The 21,798-nt window shown below is 43.5% G+C and overlaps 1 protein-coding gene across 4 annotated transcripts in view; it reads right to left on the reverse strand.

Annotated features, from left to right (window-relative positions):
* The window catches only part of FTO (FTO alpha-ketoglutarate dependent dioxygenase), a 373,670-nt gene that overhangs the window by 112,189 nt on the left and 239,683 nt on the right, over positions 1–21,798 (reverse strand). For 2 of the 4 annotated variants that reach the window (XM_059152154.1, XM_059152157.1), the window contains one exon: positions 13,313–13,860. The exons of 1 other annotated variant lie outside the window; for it this stretch is intronic. In XM_059152154.1, coding sequence (XP_059008137.1) covers positions 13,671–13,860 — 190 coding nt within the window. In that variant the 3' untranslated portion in view covers positions 13,313–13,670. Of the gene's footprint in view, positions 1–13,311; positions 13,861–21,798 lie in introns of those variants that run through there. One more of the 4 variants, XM_059152156.1, reaches the window with a different exon arrangement.

Genomic DNA, 21,798 nt, shown 5'->3' on the forward strand with positions numbered 1-21,798 from the left:
CCTAAGATGCTTGACTGTGTCATATTTGCAAGTTTGGGCAGATGAGAGGAAAGAGGTACAGGTGCGTTGTCCGTGCCCCTCCACCCCGGGCGCACCCCTCAACCTTCACCAACAGCAAGAGTGAGAGGAACCCTCGTTCCTCCTCCATGATGCTTTCTCATGAGACAGGGTGCTGGGCTGAGCCTTTGGTTATTTCTTCTCTGAAGCCCAGGATCAAGACACTAAAATTAAACTCAGGACGGCTCTTAAAAGCAGAAGGCCTTGGGGTTTTCCGTCGTGTCTACCTACATTACTTAGCAGGGACACAGCTGGGCTTTTCTGGTGCAATGATTTGGGGAACACAAAGGAGTATGGGCCTTTACTTCCAGATACCACTAGAACTTTACCTCCAAATAAAAAAAAAAAAAATAAGTGTTTTTTTTTTTTTTTTTTTTTTTTTTTAATTGAAGTACAGCGGACACAACTCTACCTCCAAATTTAGTAACAGCTTGTGAGGCCTGAAATGCTGTTTAGAACCCATGTTATCTGTGAGGAAAACTGGCCACACTCTGTTTAGACTTGTGTCCAACGCCAATCTGTGGGAATTTAGAATTCTGTAATTCTGCAGCGTATCAGAAAGTGGTTTCTGCATCTAATCCTGGGCCAGTTATGGTTACTTTAGGGGGGCAAAAACCCCAACTGTGTTGCAACAAGAAAGAAAATGGTTGTATACTGAGATATTTAAGTATAGTCATTTCTCTACTGAAGAACTTTCCATTTAAACTTCTGATAAAAACAGAGTACAAGAGCAAAAGTGCGTCCCCCCTCAACAGACTACGCTGTTGGTAGGTGCTCAGTGCAACTTTGGGTTTGCCAACAAGAGATTTAACACGCAGCTTTGAGGTTCCTAACCTGCTTGGAAGGAGAGGCGCTTTTTAGGTCAGCAAGTTGCTGATCAGGGCCTCCGCAAGCCTTTCCAGCATCTTTGGGCAAATGGGAAAAAGGCGCCCCCTGTAGGCAAGCAAAGTCTCCCAGCTTGGAGAAGGGAGTGTGGGCTGGGCTTCAGCCCCTCTCCTTCATGCCAGCCCCCTCAGGCAGGAGCCCGGATGCAGGGCGTAACCCGTGTGAGGAGTACAGAATGTGACCAATACATAAGCAGACCTCTCTGTTCAGCCACTCTGGTTTCCAGGTAGCAGAAGTCTTGTTAAGTAACCTCACCAGCACACAGAGGTCAGGGACTAATTTCACAACTTTTTGATAAAATGACCTCGATAACAACAGGTTAGAAGGATGAGAAATAAATCAAGGGATTCTAGTCAGAAATAATTAGGAATCACAACAGAAAAGGGCAAAGTCGTGGGGTTTCACTTCATGATTAACCAGTTCTTCTAGACGTAAGGGTGGGCCTGGTTCATTGTCTTCATATTCTGACCCGAGAAGGGCGCGCACAGAGCTGAGGACAGCAGGTCTGGTTCTTTCACAGGCAGGAAGAACCATGAGTGGCCTTCTGTTAGTGAGCGTCAGAAGCCTGGAAGCCAGGTTTTCAAGTATGGAGACACGTCCTGAGCCAGCACACTTTCTTATCAGGTTCGCTGTGGGAACAAATGGCTCCAAGGAGAGTCCAAACTGAAGGTCAATGGGAAGGAGGCAAGCACCAAAAAATGCTCCAGAAATTACCAAAAGAGCTGGCTAGGAGGCTAGTACTTCTCAACTTACGATGGAACCTAGGAAAGCAGAGTTAGTGACGGCAAAGTCACTAACAGACTTCTTAACCTCCATATTGGGATTTTTGTCCCCAACATTAGTTATAATTGTAAATTAGGCACCAACACCTTGAGGATGGGTTAAGAGCTTTATATCTATTAACAACATGGATGCCTCCAAAGAAGGCAGGGAAATAGGCAGAAGACACAGGAAATTCACACATGTACACACAGCCAGGAAAGATGAAAAATGTCCAGCCATAGTAGTGACAAAGAAATGAGATGTAAATTTTTAACCCCTAATTTGACAAAGATTCATTCCATTTTTTTTTAATTTGAAAGACCGAGTACAAGCAGGGGGAGCAGCAAGCAGAGGGAGAGGAAGAAGCAGGCTCCCCGCTGGGGAGCTGGAAGCCCAATGTGGGGCTCAATCCCAGGATCCTGGAACCATGACACAAGCTGAAGGCAGATGCTTAACTGAATGAGCCACCCAGGCACCCCAAGAGTTTTTTTCTGATGGTAATATTCCACACTCCCAAACATGAGAAGGGAGAGACATTCTCAAAAGCTGTTGATGAAAATGTAAATTGGAACATCTTTCTGAAAATCAGATTAGTAATGTTTTATACAAATATTCACTGCACACACATTTATTGAGTACTATGATTTGTTACAAATTTTAAAATGTATGCTTTCTTTCACCTCGTAATTCCATAGAAATGTATTCAATAAAGGCTCAAAGATTAGGTATCTATTATAACATATAAAAGTGAAAAAAGAGGGGTGCCTGATATCAGTCAGTTAAGCATCTGACCCTTGATTCCAGCTCAGATCATGATCTCGGGGTCGTGAGATCAAGTCCCAAGTGGGGCTCCATGCCGGGCCTGGAGCCCACTTAAGAGTCTCCCTCGCCTGCTGCCCCTTCCTTACTATAAAAAAAAGTGAAAAAAGAGATCTGGTTAAATATATTATTGTATATTTTGAGGTAATTTTTTTTTAAAGGTTTTATTTATTTATTTGACAGAGAAAGATCACAGCAGGCAGAGAGAGAGCAGGACCCTGGGATCACAACCCGAGCCAAAGGCAGAGGCTTAACCCACTGAGCCACCCAGACGCCCCGAGGTAAATTATTCTTGAATGAAATGCAATTAATGAGAAAATGATCACAAAATAATAATCTGTGAAAAAAATAGAGTACAAAAACCTTTAAACCTGAAATCTTTGTAATCATGCACCAGATGTTAACAACTCGGGGTGGTGGGGTTGCAGGTAATTTTTATCTTTTTCTTGTACAATTATATCATTTTTTAATTTTCTACCATGAGCATTTATTAATTTTAAAACCAGGAGTAAGTATTAAACAACAAAAACAGAATTAGCTGAAGAGCAGATGGGTTTAGAATCTCAAAAGCGCATAACTGAACAAGGAAACAGAAAAATGGTGGCATCACAATTCCAAAAGTGCCTTTCGGCAGAGATTTACAAATCCTGAAAATATATAAATTTGGAGTCCTGAAACAGTGTGGAAGGAGCGTGTGTAAAATGAATCAGAAAAGGTTCAAAGCGGAAGATCCACAGAGATCACCCAGCTTAGTCGTTTTACTGGATAGTTCTGGAAATGAGGATGAAGTATTGCAATGACCCAGGACTCCTCCTGGCTTTGGCGCTATGCCTTTCCCGTGACACCAGGGACAGCAAGGGGTTTCATCTACATTCCAAGCATCCATCGACTGGTGGTAGGTGTTCAACAGGCTGGGCTAAAAAGACTCTACGGGAGTTGAGGAGGAAAAAAGATGCATTAAGATTAGTGACATCTGCCAGAAGCAGGAGAAGGGGGAGTACTGGCAGGCGTGCCATGCACTTTACATTCTTAAAAAAAAAAAAAAAAGACATAATATTGTTTTCTCCAGGCCAGGTGTTTGTCACTATAAAATACTGAGTGTCTATTTCTAGGGCAACATTTGGCATAAATTAGGACTAAAGAAACCTACAGCTTCAATGGGCAAAAAATGAAGTGGGGAATTTATACTTGTCAAATGAAAAGGGGGCAATTACAGATTTCAGAAAGGTACGGCATCATGCTTCACTGAAATAGTCAAACTGTCTCCCCACGAAGAAGCTTGGGAGCAAGAGCACAAAAGTTGAAAGAGCAAACTCATTGCCTTTTCTCTGGAAAGACCGAAACAGAAATAAAGTTCAGTGCTGTGAGGGACACCACATACAAGTCTTGATGCTGAAATAGCCAAAAGCCAATCAAGCCTTGGAGAAACTTCAAAAGGGTCAACTTCACAGAAAAGGGAAGCATGGGACGAAATCTCCTGAGACCTGCTAACCGTGGTCTCTATAGGGAAGAGACCTCTGTCAGGAACTCTCACCTGTGACAACAGATGTAAAAGCAGCAAATAAAATACCAGTGGATCAAGTCTGTCTGCGTATTACATCACAGTCAAGTAAGGGTTGCTCCAGAACTGTAAGGATGGTTCAACAGAATGGAATCTTATTATACAATATACCACATTGACAAGTTAGAGGGGAAAGGAGCCAAGCTGTCCCCTTAGTAGGCAACCTCCCCGTTTAAAAATGAGGATCTGATGGAATGCAATACACATTAATGAGAATAAAAATTTCTTCCCTAGATGAAAAGTATTTACCAAAATCTCAGCAAATCTCAAACTGACTTGTGAAACATCAGAACTGTCTTCAGTAACAACTGAAAAAATGTGAAGATGCCTACTAACCCTACTACTATTCAACGCTGTGTTGAAAATCTCAGTTAAGACCAGAAGGAAGATTTAAAAAAAAGGAAGATAAATACAAAACTGTCTGTATTGGAATGAAAAGGGCAACATTGTCATTGTTTTATGTTCTATCATTCCTTCCCTAGAAATTCCAAGGAAATCAACTGAAAAACTACTAGAACTATGAAAAGAGTTTAATAAGGTAGTGAAATAAATATAAAAACTCAGCCGCTTGGGGCGCCTGTGTGGCTCAGTCGTTAAGCTCCTGCCTTTGGCTCAGATCATGATCCCAGGGTCCTGGGATCAAGCCCCACATCTCAGGAAGCTGTGCGTCTCCCTCTAACACTCCTCCTGCTTGTGTTCCCTCTCTAATCTTAAAAAAAACAAAAACAAAAACAAAAACAAAAAAACCTCAGCAGCTTTCCTACATATATATAATTCCATTACAATATCAACAAACCCTCTAAAATCCCTAGAAATAAATGTAAAAGGATGTGAAGAAGATTTTTTAAAACTCTGCCTAAAGACACAAAAGATGACATAAGCAAATAAAGAGATACATCACTTCAATGGATGAGAAAACAAGTTTCTTAAAGTTCTCTAACATAAAAATCTATAAATTTAATTCACTTATCATAAACATGCCAACAGGATTTCTTAAATGGTATCTGACCACCTGATTCTAAAATTCATTTGGAAGAAAAAGGCATGAGAACAGCAACAAAATTATAGAAAAAGAACGAAGGAGAGCAAGCCCTATATTTCAAAATATAAAATTTTGCTAATTAGTGAAAACATAAATCAAAGAGCAGAATTCGTATACAGAACATATAAAGACCTACAAATCAAAAAGAGAAAGATAAACAACAGTAAAAGGTACAAAGGCTGTGAACAGACAATACGAGAAGAAAAAGTAAAATGTTCAATAATAATGTGAAAAGATGCTCACCAGTAATCAGGACAATATAAATTAGAACCATGAGACAAATTTTTTTCTTTCATAGTGGCAAAAATAAAATAATCAAGAGTGATAAATTGATATCAATTCTTCATACACAGTCGATGGGACTGTAAATTGGCGTAGCTCTTCTGGAGAGCTACTTACAGTCACTAAAATCCTAAATGTGCCCACATTTAACCTATTCATACCATTTCTGGGGATCTAGGCTAAGGAAATAGTCTGTACGTACACCAAGAGGCATGAAAAAGGACATTCACTACAATACGGTTTGGGATAGCCAAAACAAAACAAAACAAAAAACAACCAACCACCTCATCAAGAGGTAGGTACTTAAATAAAGTGGGAGAATATGACATTTGCATTATGAAACACTGTAGGACAGTCAGAAGGAATTAATCAGATTCCTACGTACAAACATGAGTAGCTTTCTACGTCAGTTTATGGTAAATAAACACGAGCTGAACTGGAGGGATCAGACCATTTTATAAAAAACGAAAAGAGAAAGAGGGAAAGAAGTCATGGATGAGAAAGGCAGGAAAGGAAAATAAGACACTGCATAAGAAAGAAAAAGAGAAAGAAAAGAGCAAAATAATACCATATATTTTTATGGGTAATAGATAAATGTGTGGAAATGCGTAAGAGACAGATCTAGCAGGATACACGCCAAGCTGCTGACGATATTTTTTCGCAAGCAGAGCCACGCATTTGTTGGGACACTCGAAGGAGGTCTGCTTTTCTGGAAAGGCAATATGCAGTAATGGTTACGTGCAGACGCTGGACGGAGGCTGCTGGTTCTAACTGTTATTTAAATCAATCTGCGCCTCAGTTTTTTCATCTGTGAGGTGGGGTAATAATAGTGCCTATTCATAGGATTCCTGTTATCCATGAATAAATTAATATCCATCAAGCCCATGTCTGGCTTACAGTAAACTACAGCACAACAGAAGTATTTGCTGTTAGGAAGAGCCGTACAAACTTGCTGATAGGTGACTGTTCTGATCTCCAAAAATAGTCATTTCATATGGCTTAACTTGATGTTATATATACTGTTTCGATTTTTTAAAATATACATTACATGCCTTTTTTTTTTTTTTAAGGACTGTGGGGAAGAAACGGTGGGGGTAAGATTAGTAGAGAGGGGCTGAAAGCAGTCACTGTGTACAGAGATATTAAATAATCTCAGTATCTGCATCCAGAAAGAGCTTATCTTTTGCAAGGAAAGCCCAGTATTTAGAATAACGTTGCCAAGTAAAACTTGAGACATGCTTTCAATATCTATTTTGTGCATATTTCCATATGAACCCACTGGACCAAAGCTTTATACAAATGACTATATTCTGTGTAACAGTAATAATGTTATTAAACCTGGAATTTCTAAGAAATACTAAACACGCAGTAACATATACTTTAGCATGAAATAATCAATAAAACTTCTTTTGCCAAAGTATTACCTACTGCTTTACCCTAAATCAACAGCATGTTTTAAATGTGTTACAATTACTAACACCCATATAATGTTTAGGGCACAGGTGTAACACACGCACCCACCTCCACACACACACAGTTACAATATTTAAAACCAAATGAAGCACATCTCTGTATTTAAAAAGGGTTAGACTGGCCTTAGTTTTAGTTTTTGAATGCTAATATCCATCTTTAAAGGTCCTTTCTATTAAAAAAAAAAAAAAAAAAGGAGGGAAACATCTTCAGCTGAAGTGGATTTAGAAACAGACAAATTTGTACAAATACAAAAACAAACCTCTAGTATTAAAGACACAAACAACTCCAGGAGCGTCGGGATTCCTAGGCAACGGAGCTATAAATAGTCTGACATTATTACACCATCTTCTCTGCATATTTTGTAATAGAGACTGCTACGGGTGATTGAAGAAAATAAACGACTCTGACATTTCTGGATGTAACATGAGGAGATTATTTCATCATAAAGGATTGGTACAGAATATACTAACCAACAACTCAATATCAAAACTCTCCTTTGCAACTCTAAAACAGTGCAGAATGACATTTAAGATAATCCATTTATCACCACCCAATACAGGCTGCTTGTTCACAAAATGTCAGTGACAAGGCTGGAGCATTCCATCCCCAGGCAGTGAGTGCGTGTGACAAGGAATCTTTAATATAGCATCAGCTTCATTTCCTTATATGCTACTGCCATACCTTGGACTTCGGCTCCCGGAGTTTTTTGCAATTTATATGAGCGGCTGTACAAATGAACCGCCTTCTCTTTTTGTCACACACCACGGAGAGACAGCCCCCTCCGAGGATAACGACAAGTCTGCAGGTTCATTTTCAGGCCCGCGATTTACTCCTGGTGAATTGTTGATGTTTTTATCAGCCATCCTTGAAAAGCTTAGTAATTCTAAAAATGTAAATAGTTCTGTAAAATAATAATAATGAAGGTAATAGGGACGTGTGTTTATATGCCATTTATTTATATTTTATATTTCCAAGTGGTTTTGTACATGGTACGTCATGCGCTTCACCAAATCCCTGTAAGGTTAGTCATGAACGATCGACTTTTTATAGGTGAAGAAAAGGGAGAGGTAAGGCCTGTTGTTGTCGTTCAAGGCCTCATCGCAAGCCGGAATGGTTTCATGCTGGCGCTGAAATGATCCTCAGGGGAGAACTGAGAAGCCCCCAGTAGAGAGATTACAATCTGGTGTTCTGTTTGACCAAAGAGGGCCCACAAATTTACATATCTTGAAATTCTACAAAAAAAAAAAATTTCCGAATTTCTGGCTTTTCTCGAAACTGTAACCACACTGGGCCCAAATCCTGCTGAGAATTGTCTAGACTCATCAATTAAATAAAGTAAGTGCTCCCCCATTCACTACCCAGTGCATTTTACTCCTCATACACATGTTTTGCATACGGTGAAACTCACAGAGCTTCAGTGTAAGTTCAATGAATTCTGAAAAACGTATATATGCCTACACCCAATCTAGAGACACATCCCCACCGCCGTCCTCAAAGTTCTCTCATGCTCCTTTCCAATTCCTACCCCTCTTCCCTTCTCTTTCCTTCTTACTCATCTTTGAGGCCTGCTTTTGAATTTGAAATGCCTCTTCAGATTATAGACAGGGAAGCTGAACCCTAGGGAGAGGCAGAGCCAGAAGTATAAAGCAAGGGTTCCAAACTTCTGGTCTCTAAGACCCGCCTTAAAACTGAGTCTTTGCAGACCTGTTACCCAAGGGCTAACCTAAAAGAAAATGCCAGAACGGCATCATCCTCATCATCACAGGCATTCAAGAGACACCAGGAAGGGTGAACAGTTAAGTCTGTTCTTTCCGTCTAAGGGAATCAGATCTGGAAGTAGCAATGGAGTAGCAAACTGGAAGAAGTTTAGACAGAGACTTTGCTGGGAGTGTGACTGTGACCTAGATTTGATCAAATTTACTCCCCGCAGTGGAGGTGGGACTGCTCCATCCCAACCAGAGGGAGAGCATCTGGGGTCAGCCTCCTGCTGCGCCGCCTTGCCACTATTAAACTCCGAAATGGCAGGAGCCCAGCGGCAAAAAATAACCTCTGCTCTCTGTGCCAGGCCACCTGCTTCTCGTCTAGGGCTGATGATCTTTGTTAAGGAGGCTAAGTGCCATATGGGATCCTGGATCCTTATTTGAAAAAAAAAAGATATGTATGAAATTAAGCCGGAATGCATTTCTGTGTGGAACTGCCTCCATGCCTTACTTTTTCTATTAACCACCTTGGTTAATTAAGTTCCCACCCAACAGTAAGGTATGAGGAGAAAATGAAATAAGGTCTACTCCCGCATTTATATTTATGAGATCACAAGATCCTCGGAGCCAAAGCAAGCAGGTTCCTGTGGCCTTAAAGTGGCCGGTGCACACTGGTATCTCAGCTACCCCGCGACGGGAATCACCCTGCACGTTCTGTGCACACCAAGGAGTAAAACTCCTACTTTCTGAGAGTTTGCACCTCCTTCCCAGGGGAAAAACAAAAACAAAACAAAACACCACAAAAAACAAAACAAAACAAAAAAACAGTACAGCTCAGAGGGTCAGAGGCACCCAGAAGGCAGAGCTGATTTCCCAAGCAGGAGGCACACTCCAACCACCGCCCCACCCCCCGCCCCAACCCAGGGACCATGGGCTTTTTTTCCCCACCAAGATCGGAGTCTGTGGCCCATGAGGAAATGTGAGAGCTGGAAGTAACCAATGAAAATACTCTAGTGCAGCACCTACGTTTTTATGAGCAGAGAAGCAGAGGGCCAGACAGGCCAGCGCTCGTTAATAACTACAATTTATGACATGTCCTGGATTCTGATACTCAGTGCAACTCAAGGTGCCTATGACACCGTTTTTAGTTCCGTGCCAGCCCCTGGAAGAAAAGCGAAGAAGCTCTGTTTTGCCACTGCGGAGGCAGAGAGCAATGAAAAACTCGCTTTAGTTCAGAAGACTAAAGTATTCTGCGTCTTACTTGAGTTGCGGCTTCCTCCGCACTCTGGGTTTCACTGTCTGTCTGGGAAAAGCATTCCGAAGATTCAATAATGTATCAAGAACGCTAAGAAGTGTTCCAGCCCTCATTAAGTTCTTGTTGCATTATCATTCAACAAAGGGCAGGGCCAGTAACAGAACCCCTGTGTCTGTATTAGTGGCTCATGCCCTTTCCATTAGACCATGCTTCAAGGAACACCGATTATAGATCATCTGCACTGCGGTGAGAACATGCACCAGGCAGAGAAGAAGGAGCCACCGGGCAAGGAAGGGGGGCTGGAGGCAGCAGACAAAAACCACCTAAGACATGGAGATTAGCTGTTATAAAGAAATGGCATCAGGTAATCACTATCCAAATTGGTGACTGCATTTCACAGAACAGTGCGGATGGGGTTTTATTAGCAGGCTCTGCCAAAAACATATTGGCATATACAGCCCTGAGCTTGTGGTTCACCAGACACACAAGAGCCCTTCTTCAGGAAGGGGATCCTGCGTGGCCCTGGCCCGGCTCCAAGTTAATGCACAGTTAAAAGTAGCAGCTGCAGCAATGCTGAGACAGGGGGTCCCCTGGAGGAGGGCCTTGCCAAGGAGGCTCTTCCCGAATTACTTATCAATTGTTAACAGAGGGAACTTGAAAAAAAAAAAATAGTCACATTAAAAAGCAAACAAAACCTTGACAAAATTTGGCCTCAGTGAATACAGATGTTCTATGAATACATACAATTAGTCAACAGATTTATGGGAAAATCTCAAATATATGTGAATTCAAAAAAGGTGATTGAAGTCCCATTTTCACCCACCATTTGGCGGCAGGGGGGAGGGGGTTCTGCATGAGACAATAATGCTGGCAAGGTTATTCTGAAAGCTTGTATACTCATATTTTGCTGATTGTAGCGTAAACTGGTACAACACTCTTGGAAAGCTATCTGGCAATATATACTGAAAGCCATAAAAACACACTTAGCTTCTGACTTAGCCATCCTTCAGATTCCGAGGAAATAATCCAAAATAAGGAAAAAGTGGCATGAGTGAATTACTTACCAAGTTGTCAAGTCAAAAGCCACTTAAATGTCCAACAATTAGGGGAATGATTCTGCGTAATTGTGATATATTTCCTTGGTGGACTATGTTGGGGCCATTATAAATTCTATAAGGAAACTGCCTACAATGGGAAGTAAAAAACACAGGCTCCTAGGGTTACAACTGTTTTTAAAGCACGCATATAAAATGCAGTAGACAAAGACTCAAAAGACAAGTACCCCAAATATTAACCATTGTTTGAGGCTGTCTCCTTCTACTTTTTTCACAAAAATCTCCATATCGGCAGCTCATTATTCAGGATATCCCCCGCTTTGATACTGTCCCTGTACTGTGTGTGTTCATGTGTGCCAACGAGCAGCCCACAAAGCACATCTTTACTAGCGATGAGCTTTCCCTGGCCTGTGCTGCTTGAAAACAGCTAAGTACCTGCCAGCACCGAAAATGCCAGAAGTTTCACATCCCCAGCTTCTACCGGAGAATCCCAGGACCTCTCCCAGCCCTGCAAAGCAGTGACTGGCTGCAGGTGAAAAGCGACGTCCCTTGCAGACAGTTGGAGGTGCTGGCCTGGGTCGCAGCCGCCACCACGGCCGCAGGCTTTCCACCCGAGTCCACTCTGCTCTCTCCTGCCGCCTGCTCGGGGCCTCGTCTGCATGGTTACGACGGGGGTAAAAATGGATGATGGAGAGTTACACCTAATGTGATTCCTCTTTGAAAGGTGAATCGCTGCATATTAAACTTGACCTTTGGTCTGGACTCTTCTATCATCAGCATATCACGGGCCAATTCACTACTCTCCTCACTCTGGCACAGCTGGTTCCGGGCCTTTTCCCCCAACAAAAGGACAGTTCAGTTCCCCTCGCCTCCTCTGCCCGGGAAGCGGCCCTCCGTCAACAGTCTCTGCTGGTGCCATCTTTCCTCGAAGCAAGGTCCTGACAAGGCCCTGGCCGCCCTCCTAATTCAGAGCCACGTTACCCTGGCCGCTTTTCCATATCACACATCTAAGCCATTTTCTGGGCTTCTTGAGACAGAGATCCAGGAGGTTAAGGGTAGTGGTTTCTCTCCCCTGTATGTCTTCTCTGATCTGACAGAACTCTGGCTCGGTTTGCAGTGGGCAGATGTTTGCGTTATTATTTTCCCTGGGGCCGAGGGCACAGGAAGAGAGACTCTGTAGCTGCAAAGTGGAGAGGTGGCACTGGAGGACGGGAGGGCCATCGTGTCTGCCCCAGAAAGACCCAGTGGATGAGACTGGGAACTTGCTATCTGTAAATCTGCACCAAAAAGTCACAAGTTGCTGTCAACACCATACGTTCCGTTCACTCCCATACACCTCTAAAAGGCGACGATCTTGGGAGATGGGTGAACTAGAAAGCCAGCAAAACACCGAACCACTTTCCTACTCCACTCGTCTGATCTCTAGTGAAGGGTGAATGAATGACACTGGACTGCAGACCCTCAGCGAACACCAGAACTCCAGGCTGAGTGTCCTTAACTGTTTCCGAAAGCCGGCAAAACTGTTCTTCAGGCGAGAGAGAAGATTTATTTCACATAAAGGACAAATGCTGTCCTTTAATTAACAACATCTATCTCTGGGACAAGCACATCAGGTATACAATACAGAAGATTCTTTTAATATAAAGGACAGATGGCAACTCCACTCCTGGGACTCTCAAGGCTGCCCCAGAAAAACACACAATTTTAAAAGGCTTTGAGAATCCTCTAAGGAGAGCCCGTCAAGAGACAAGAATGCTTCGCTGCCCCATTTACAAAGTAAACCAGAAAGTGTCTCCGAACCATTGAGAAACACTTGAAGAAGAGCCGGGGGAAGCCGAGGGAGGGAAGTCATAATGCGTGCCTGGCGGTCACGTTGCGTCGCGGAAGTTTCCTTTCCCCGCAGCCCAAATGGCACTGGATGAAAAGGAGTTTTAATGTGAAGTCTTGACTAACACATGGGGCTCCTCAATCACATAACAACGGGCAAAACAAAACTCTCAAACATCCTCTTTATGCTAATACCGGAAAAAAATGCCCAACCAGGGTATTTCCACCCAGCTGGGCACCAGGTTTGCTTGGGAAGATGGGACACAGGCCCCAGCTTGAGCTGGATGTCGCTCCTTTTATGGTTCTCATTAATCTGACGCAACACACACGTGTGTTGGTACAAGATTCCTACGGCATGTGTTATACCAGCCTAACTGGGTGCTAACATTATAAACCACACATCAACACTTCTTGCCCGAGTGTTAATGTCTATTAATGTCCTGCTGGGGGAAAAGGCTCCTAGAGCCAACGCAGAGCCCCAGTCAAGACTGCCTGCCTCAAGTTCTAGTCTTGGTGTGCTGCTTCTAAGTAGCCTATTTAATTAAGAGAATTTCTAAGTGGGGGGAGTGGGGGGGGTGGGGGGGGTTAGGAGGGTATCGCGGTGTCATACTTGGTTTCTCGATCTCACATTGCAGAGATGATCTTCACACAAGAAGCTCAAACAGCCACATAAACCTGGAGGAATTTAGGGCTGAGGACTCAGCCATGTGGAATTTGGCTACTGATACCCCAGATACCAAATTAGGCAGTTCCCACTGGTGCGCTGTGAGGTTTTGTAACACAGTGATAGGCGGATGGAAAGGGCTTGCCAGTGTCATAGTGAGTTCGCTTGTCTGCGCGTTTTCTAGATGGCCTATGAAGTGGGGATCATTTTCCTGCAACGGTAGGCATTAAGTCACCAAGAGCACATATAATGTGCCGGGGTACGCGATATACAGGTCACTAACACAACCTAATAAAGTACCTGCTGTGGGTTTCTTTTGCACAAAACAAGAAGAATGCTTACTACCATGTGAATGGACACACATACACAAGCATGCCTTGTAAAACAACCAGAGGACCGTTTTATACATTTTGTGGCGTTCCCTCCAGCTTTGTTAGGCATCACGGAGAGTGTGTATTTAAGCCACACAACTCCATCCCTGCAAATAAAAAAAAAATTAAAAAAAAGAAGACGAAGAAGAAACAGAAGTCGTACACACACAAGCACAACCGTCAAAACTGGATTTGCCCTTCTCTAAATTAATCCAATTATTCAAATGTCAGTTATATCTGTCACAGCCTGGCTCCTTGGGCCAAACCAAACTGTTAAAAATTAAAACTGTTTTACTTCGTTTAGTCTTTCTGCCTTTTTAGTGTAAAATCCACAGTCTCGACAAAAAGTTGTGGGATTTGACACCCAGCGCAACACAACCCTATTGCTGTCGTCCATGCATAATTCACTTTGGAAATAGGCGCTTGCTTTAAAATATCACTAAAATATACATGTAACATATGCTAATTTCACTGCGTTGGCTTGTAAGCTCTAGCCACTAGGTTGTATGTAAACTTCGCCAAGTGCATACACTGTACATAAAGGGATTATAAATGAAAGGAAATATCTCTGTCCCTAGTTCTCTGTCTCCAGCCTTGGCCAAACTGACAGCCCCAAACCCCAGCACCATCTAACATGCCCTTCCCGTGGAGAAGACAGCCTGTTCTCAGAGTCTTAATTACATCCCAGCTGACCGCCCAGCATTGCCAAAATCAGGCAACAAACGCTGGCCCTTCACTCACAATATGGTCTGCTAAACAGACTCCTGGTCACACAGAAAGAAACTTTCACAACGTGGAGAAATAAAGGGACAAGCAGAAGATCAAGGGAGAGCATAAACAGCAACCTAGGGGATGGAAGAGAGAGAAACAATTCATCCCCACCACGCAAAAAAAGAAAAAACAAAGTGGGGGGAGGGTGTGGGGGAGAAAAACCTTCTCTTCCCAGAATCCTCAGGCACCACGGAGCAGCAGAATTTTAACAAAGCTATCCTTATTACAATAAAATCAAAGCCCCACTCATCCAGCCGAGTACTGCTGCTCAAGATGGACTGCTGATACTAAGATTCAGTAGATTAATGACTACTAAGCCAGACTCACCCCACCCCACACGGATCAGGCCATTATAATTACAGAAGAACAGCGTGCAACATTCTACCATTGCAAATGGTATCATATGTTTTCCTGCCTGGCTTTTTGGGAAGGATTTCACTCATTTGACATGGGTAGAAGGTATCAGAGCCCTACATCCATACCCACCTGTCCCTCATAGCTGCATACATAAAATTAAGCTTCTTTCTGTTCGTGACCACATCACATGTAAATATCAGCAAGCAAAGACGGTTACCAAACTTAGAGGCTACTCTTGGCTCGTACCCATTCTAAATACAGGCTTACGGCATATCGACATTTACTTTAGGGAGCTTCTGGAAGGCGACCGTTCTCCAGAGCAACGGAAACCAAGATCAACAAAAGATCTTGAAGGAGTGCTGCCAGAGAAAGATCTGCCCTATGTACGAAAATGTAAACTGGGAAAACAAACAGTAGCTTCAAATATGAGCCCCATATCAAAGGTGGCAAAGGCTGGGGCTGGGAATCTAACGCGTTGATTTCAGTCCTGACATTGTGTTTCTAGGGGTAACATTTATTCACCACAATGGGAACGGCGCCCACTGGCATTCTGTCATCTCGCAACCCCAGCTGATTTGCAATTAAGCTGCCGCTCACATGGGCAGCTCCACGCGTTATGCTCTGAAATGAACAGGGCTATGGATTTGGTGATTTTGATGACGGCCAGATAGCTAGTTAAACAGTAAAAATAACTCAGACGCGATCCACATAATTTACAAAGCACTTACACATATATCGCCGTTAAGTTTTACAATTACTCTCTAATGTAAGGTTGGTATCATTCTGATTTTACGCAAGAGGAAACCGAAAGGTCAGAGACGCTTGGTGGCTCACTGAAGAGAGCAGGGCTTTGGACTAGAGGAGTCCAACTTTTCCCACGGCCCTTGCCGTTGCTCTAGAAAACACAGAGGTGAGACATAAGGAAGGTAGCTCGAGATTTCACATGGAGAGTGCTGATCGGAGAACACAAGTATACCTTACTTTACAGTAAGACAAGGGGTCAGCCGGCGCACCATCGAGCACATGGAAAACAAAGCTGACGTGTTACGGGTGCCATTCTGATGGCACGACTCCTCCTCTCCAACATGGCTGCCCGCGGGTGAGGTCGGTGAGTTTTAAGGAGAAAAATTAGAGCACAGTTAAATACGACAACTGTTATCACTAGTACCGCTCCTTCTCTTTAAGAGAAGCTGAGGCCCTAATCCCTAGAATACCGTGGCACACGATGGGATGACTGATCAAAGGGGGGTCATTACACAGAAGTGGCCTAACAACAAGGAAACTACGACAGTTGCCGCCATCGATAATTCTGAGACTCAAACTTCTCTTTGGCTTTTCGTTTGTTGGTTGATAGTTTTAACCTGTTAGGAAATCCTCAGTGAAGAAAAAAAAAAGTTCCATTATCATATAACCTGAGTTCAGCATGACTTGGCTAGAAATCATAATCTAATACCTCATATGGAGCCCTAAAATTAAGTCTTTATACTCCTTTATTCTCTGTACTGATATGAAGCTGTAAGACAAGATAACAAAGGACGCAGGATACCTGAGCAGTGCTGAGTAGTAGCTGTTTCAGTGATTCATTATTTTCTGTGGAACTTAAATAATGAAGATTTGGAATCCTTTTTCCATTATAGAAACAGACTACATTCAAATTGCTTCTAGAGAATTGATACCAAACATCCTTTGGGGATAAATTCACTGCAATTTGAAGTCTGGGAAGGCAACCAAGACATATAATGGAAAGAACATGGACACATTTAACATGTGCTTAAAGAAGAGATTAAAAAAAAAAAACCCAACTTTAAAATCTAAGCCAATGAAAAGGGTTTCAAATTATGCTGAGAAGACATCTTTCTTACCAGCAATCTGCATAAACAACTAATAAATAAAAAGAAAACATTTGTTGTGTTCTGGTTCCCTTCAACATAATTCTTCCTCAAGGTGTGGACCGGGGGTTGCCAAACTTTGGCGCATGAGCCAAATCCTGCCACCTGCTTTAGTAAATAAAGTTTTAATGGAACATGGCCACACTTAATCATTTACATATCGTCTATGGTGGCTTTCTCGCTGTAAGAGCAGAGCAGTTGTGACAGAGACTGTGGCTCACAGGGCCTAAAATATTGTCTGGCCCTTTTCAGAAAGAGCTTGCCAGCCCCTGGTCTTGATGAAGACCTACAATGTCCCATGTACCAGGGAACTCAACCAATTCCAAGTATTTCACCCTTATGAAAACTGGTTTAAAGTTTAAATTGTTAAGAAATATACTCTGTTTTATAACCTGGCAGGGTTTAGTTTCAACAGCAGTGATCAAAAGCCTAGCAGTGAGTTGGCAGGATTATCAGGAACAACCGAGGAATTTTAGCAATCCGCTTGAAGTTCCTTGCTAAAAGTTCTACTTCCAAGTTAAGAGCCAGTGATCTCACAGAGACGCAAATCCAAAACGGGTAGCGTGGCTTTGGAAGCAACAGTCCCAGGTTCAAGTCCCACCTCTAAAATGACTTACCAAAATAGTCAGTGGCAGCCATGACTTTAACTGCGGGAGGCCCAGTCTCTTCCCTGGGAAGATGAGGATATACCCCACCTCCATGAATTACGGAGGGGGAGATGGAAGGTTACAGTGGACACAGGGCACATAATACGAGGTCTGAGGCTCCAAATGGGAGCATACAAAAGGCATTATTTCTGGATTTGCAGGCTAAACTTTTAAGAGCTCTTCCATTTTATGCATTACCTTCACCTCGTCCAAATATCTGTCATCCTAAGAAACTTTTTACTATACTGACCTGGCTCTCAGTGTATGAATTCCGAGTGCCACCGAGAAGGGTCTTTGTTTTCCTCTGATATTGCCTTTTGAGAACCCAAATCTCAGTCATCCTCTCTGCTGCCCCCATCCCAGGGACCTTCCAAATTTAGACTCTTCATTTATATCTCCTCTTATCATAACCGGCTGCCAAACGAGCTATCACACAGGCTCACTTGCTGAGGTCACCACCATGTTCACCATGCGATACACAGAGAATGAGGCAACCTATCTAAGACCCAACAGCAACTCAAAATATATAAAACATTAAGTCCAGGAAAGGTCTGGAGAGAAGCACTTACTGCCCATGCTGGAGAGATACAGAGGCAGAAACAGAGAGCATGAGTTCTAGATCTGAAATGCACACGTGCAGTGATTACGTAACAAGTTCTACCTGTGGCCCTGTGGTATCATTAGGACCTTCAAATACCCATGACAAGAATGAATGTGCATTTGAAGTGCCTTTGGGAGCAAGTCAGTGTAGACCTGTGAATATATACTGCTTAAAGATACCTAAAACTGTCATGCATTGTGTTATTTTTAAAAATGCAACATAGGGGCGCCTGGGTGGCTAAGTTGGTTAAGCATCAACCTTCAGCTCAGGTCATGACCTCAGGGTCCTGGGACTGAGTTCCGAGTAGTGCTCCCTGCTCAACGGAGAGTCTGCTTGTCCCTTTCCTTCTGACCCTCCTCCTGGGTCATGCTCTCTCTCTTGCTCCAATAAATAAATAAAATCTTTTCTTAAAAAATGCAACGCAGATTAGTCTTGGTTTAGTTCTGAAGGAAAGGCCAGTTTTTTCTACTGGATTTGGGTATAAGAAAATAAATCTCTCAGGACTTAAAACATATTCTATACTTGATACTCTATACATATTCTGTGCATTTCATATATAAATTAAAGACTACTACTTCTTTCATTTTCTCAGTGGGTAGAGAAAACACATACTTCTCATTTTGAACTTTGGCATAAATTAAAGTAATTCAATTTCAGTTTTCAAATTCAATTTTCAAAGTAGCTTAAACAAAGCTTAAGAATATTGAAAATAATGTGGACCACCATACGTGCAGAATGTTTGAGATCTCACAAACTCTATAGGCTTCACCTTGCAATGTAAATCGTCTACCATAGTCTGATACTAGTTCTTGGCATTCAAAGGACAGATGTCCACGTTGGCAAAGAAAATACCTGAGTTGGACTTTCAGATGATTCTTTATAGGATTCCAGGTATCCTCATATCAGGGGACCGTGAAACCGGTCTGTAGACTCTCCAGGTATGGGTGTCAGTCGAATGATGAAGCAAGCACAACACTCAGTCCTACCTCCATCTTCCTTTACTTGGAGGATTGAGCTTCTCACCTTTGCCTCTAATCAAAACAAGGAGTAGCACCTGTCAACTGCTTCCTAATGGGGACAGGGACGAAGCCTCTGGATCCTAAAGATGTGAGTATACCCCTGAAACTGAAAGAGCTCTGCTATGTCTGCCAGCTGTGGTCTTCAGACAGAAGTGAAAGTAACAAGATCATGGGGCAACTTCCCCCTAGAGCATGAACTTGAAGTCAAGCATAGTGCTTCCACCACTAGCAAGATCTGACTTTTCATTCTGGATCTTGCCGAGAGTACTCGCCATCAGCACTGACCGTGAGCTAAATAAACAAGAGAATGCCATAAAAGACATGGTTTCCTGTGCTCTATCTCCTGCAAGAAAGAAGTCCCTGAGAGCGTGCCCAACCAATAGCCCATGGTTCATGTGCTATCATGGAATGTCTACAGGTGATCTCCCTAAACTCTGGGATGAGACCAGGTCAAAGTTAACAGAAATGCGGACTCAGCGAACAGTAACAGGCAGCGAGAACCAGTAATAGCACTGAGAGGCTCCAAACCTATGACTCCCTTCTTCAGTGGGCTCTCACAGAAACGGGACAACTTGAGGTGTTTGAGAACTATCACATCGAGCAGTGGATTCCCAAGGGGCTCTGTGCAAAGTCCTCTTTCATACAGCCCGTTTCCCTATGCCTATACAATGTAAGAGACTCAATGATTCTACCAAGGAGGTATCACAGATCAACCAGACTGATCACTGTCAGCACTGGTCATCATCATGGAATTCCCCAGGGCCAGTCCCAACATATATGCTGCCTGAATTAGCACCAAAAGTAGATTTCAAAGCAGATTTCAGGTAAAGCTGATAAATGCCTGACCAGACCTAAAACTGGAATGTCTCTGATAATAATGAAATACAAGCCTGTGCATCTGGCTAGCAAAATCCGTCTTCCCGGCCTCGAACAGAAGTCGGAATCTGCCTTGGAAGAAGGCACAATAGAACTCCCGTGAATTAGCTCCAAGAATTTAATACCTGTTGTAATTTTCTCCAATTTAGTCTATGAAATAATAACACAGACAGCAATTACCATAAAGAAAAACTTTCAGGTGCAACAGCCTTAGTTCAACAGCTGGGATCAAGTGTCAGCCCAGAATAACAAATTTCATTCATTTTATCTCCAGCTCTGGAGACATGCTGCTACTAGCTTTTAATAGTCAGGAATGTCTGTTGGCTAAATGACTCTGCAGAGCTAGTCAAGTGAAGGCGGCCCGCGACAGTTTAATTGGGCTGCTTGCTAGAACTCTATCTGGGGGCTATAAGCAGTGGACTATAAACAAGCAGAGAGCCGCACTGAGCAGAGCAGCCTGCAGGAGGAAAGAAAAAAAGGAGAGCTTTGGATGGCAGGATCTCTCCCTGACACTGGCGTCAGGTTGACTACAGGTGAACGGGGAGCCTTGTGGCTCCTGCTTGCAAAAGAAAGGCGGGGGCGGGGACGGGGGTGGGGGCAAGAGAGCAATCAATGATCTTGTATTGATTTCTGGACACTGTGTCCTAGATCCACTCTAAGATAGAATGACGGGTTTTGGTTTTGTGCTTGCAAGAGACAAAAATGACTAGCACCAGCCTGACTGGTTTCTGATCACATTTCCTTTAGAAACACGCCACCCATAGATTCCAACCGCCCCCCCCCCGCCCAACCCCCGCCCCCGGACAGGGAAATCCAAACAAGTTTATCACTGCAGAAGGAGGGTTAGGGGCTGGTTAATCAGCCATTTGTCTTCGCTGTTCTGGATCTGGGAGTCAAGGGGTCGAAAGCGAGCACAATTGGGCCCTTTGGTTTTATCTCAGGTAACCCCCCGTCTCTGGTAATTGAACCCATTCCTCGCGGTCAGAGTTCCTGTCACTCATATTCAATGTCTGTCATTACCGAGAAATGCTTCATGTCATATTACACTGACAGAACCACTACAGCAAGGCTAGCAAGACTCCCCCAGCACCAGAGGTAAGACAATGGGAGCCTCTTTCAGACCAGTGATGTTTAACATTTTATGTGCTGACACTGTGTCTGTAAGCACAATATAATGAAAGTCTGGTAAATGGGAGATAAAAATTCATACTCTCCCTCCTTCGGGGGCTGCCAGGCAATATCAGAAATAAAACAAGTTGGCAGCTCTGATGATACCATTGCCCTGGTGCCACGGAAGGCATTTTCTGAGGCCGGGATGTGGATTTACACACGGACACGCTCACCCACGAGCACGCATGTCCCTCATTTGTTTCTGACGTGGCCTGTGGACAAAACTCACTTGTCCCCTGGAAGGGCATGAGTCACGGTCACAGGGTCGCTAGCCTCAGAAATCAAACTCTCCTCTGAATGGACTCTGACGCTCTCAAACTAGGAAATGAGAGACAAGAAGGCCTGGTAGCACCTTTAACGAAGAACGACGCCATCTTGAAGAGTCTGGAAGTCTCACGGTGAGTTCTAGGCAAGAGGATGCCCCTGACAGGTGCTCAAAGGCACAAAGCCCACAATGGGCACCATGGAGTCCTCACTCCCAAGGCCTTCGACCTACTTTTCCGGCTGCGCCACCCCTCATTTCTTCCCACACAGCTTACCCGGACGTCTCCATGCTCTTCACCCAGTCACCCTTGGCCTTTCATGCCCCCGGCCCTCGCATGTTTCCCTTCTCTTCGGCAGCTTTCCCTCAGCTCCCTCCTCCTTCAGAGCCAGCCCATACGCTGCCAGCTCTTTGGACATGGCTCCAAAGCCCCCGAGCGGTCTGCCGCTCTCC

This window comes from Mustela lutreola, chromosome 16 (genome assembly GCF_030435805.1).
Source record: "Mustela lutreola isolate mMusLut2 chromosome 16, mMusLut2.pri, whole genome shotgun sequence".
Taxonomy (NCBI): Eukaryota; Metazoa; Chordata; class Mammalia; order Carnivora; family Mustelidae; genus Mustela; species Mustela lutreola.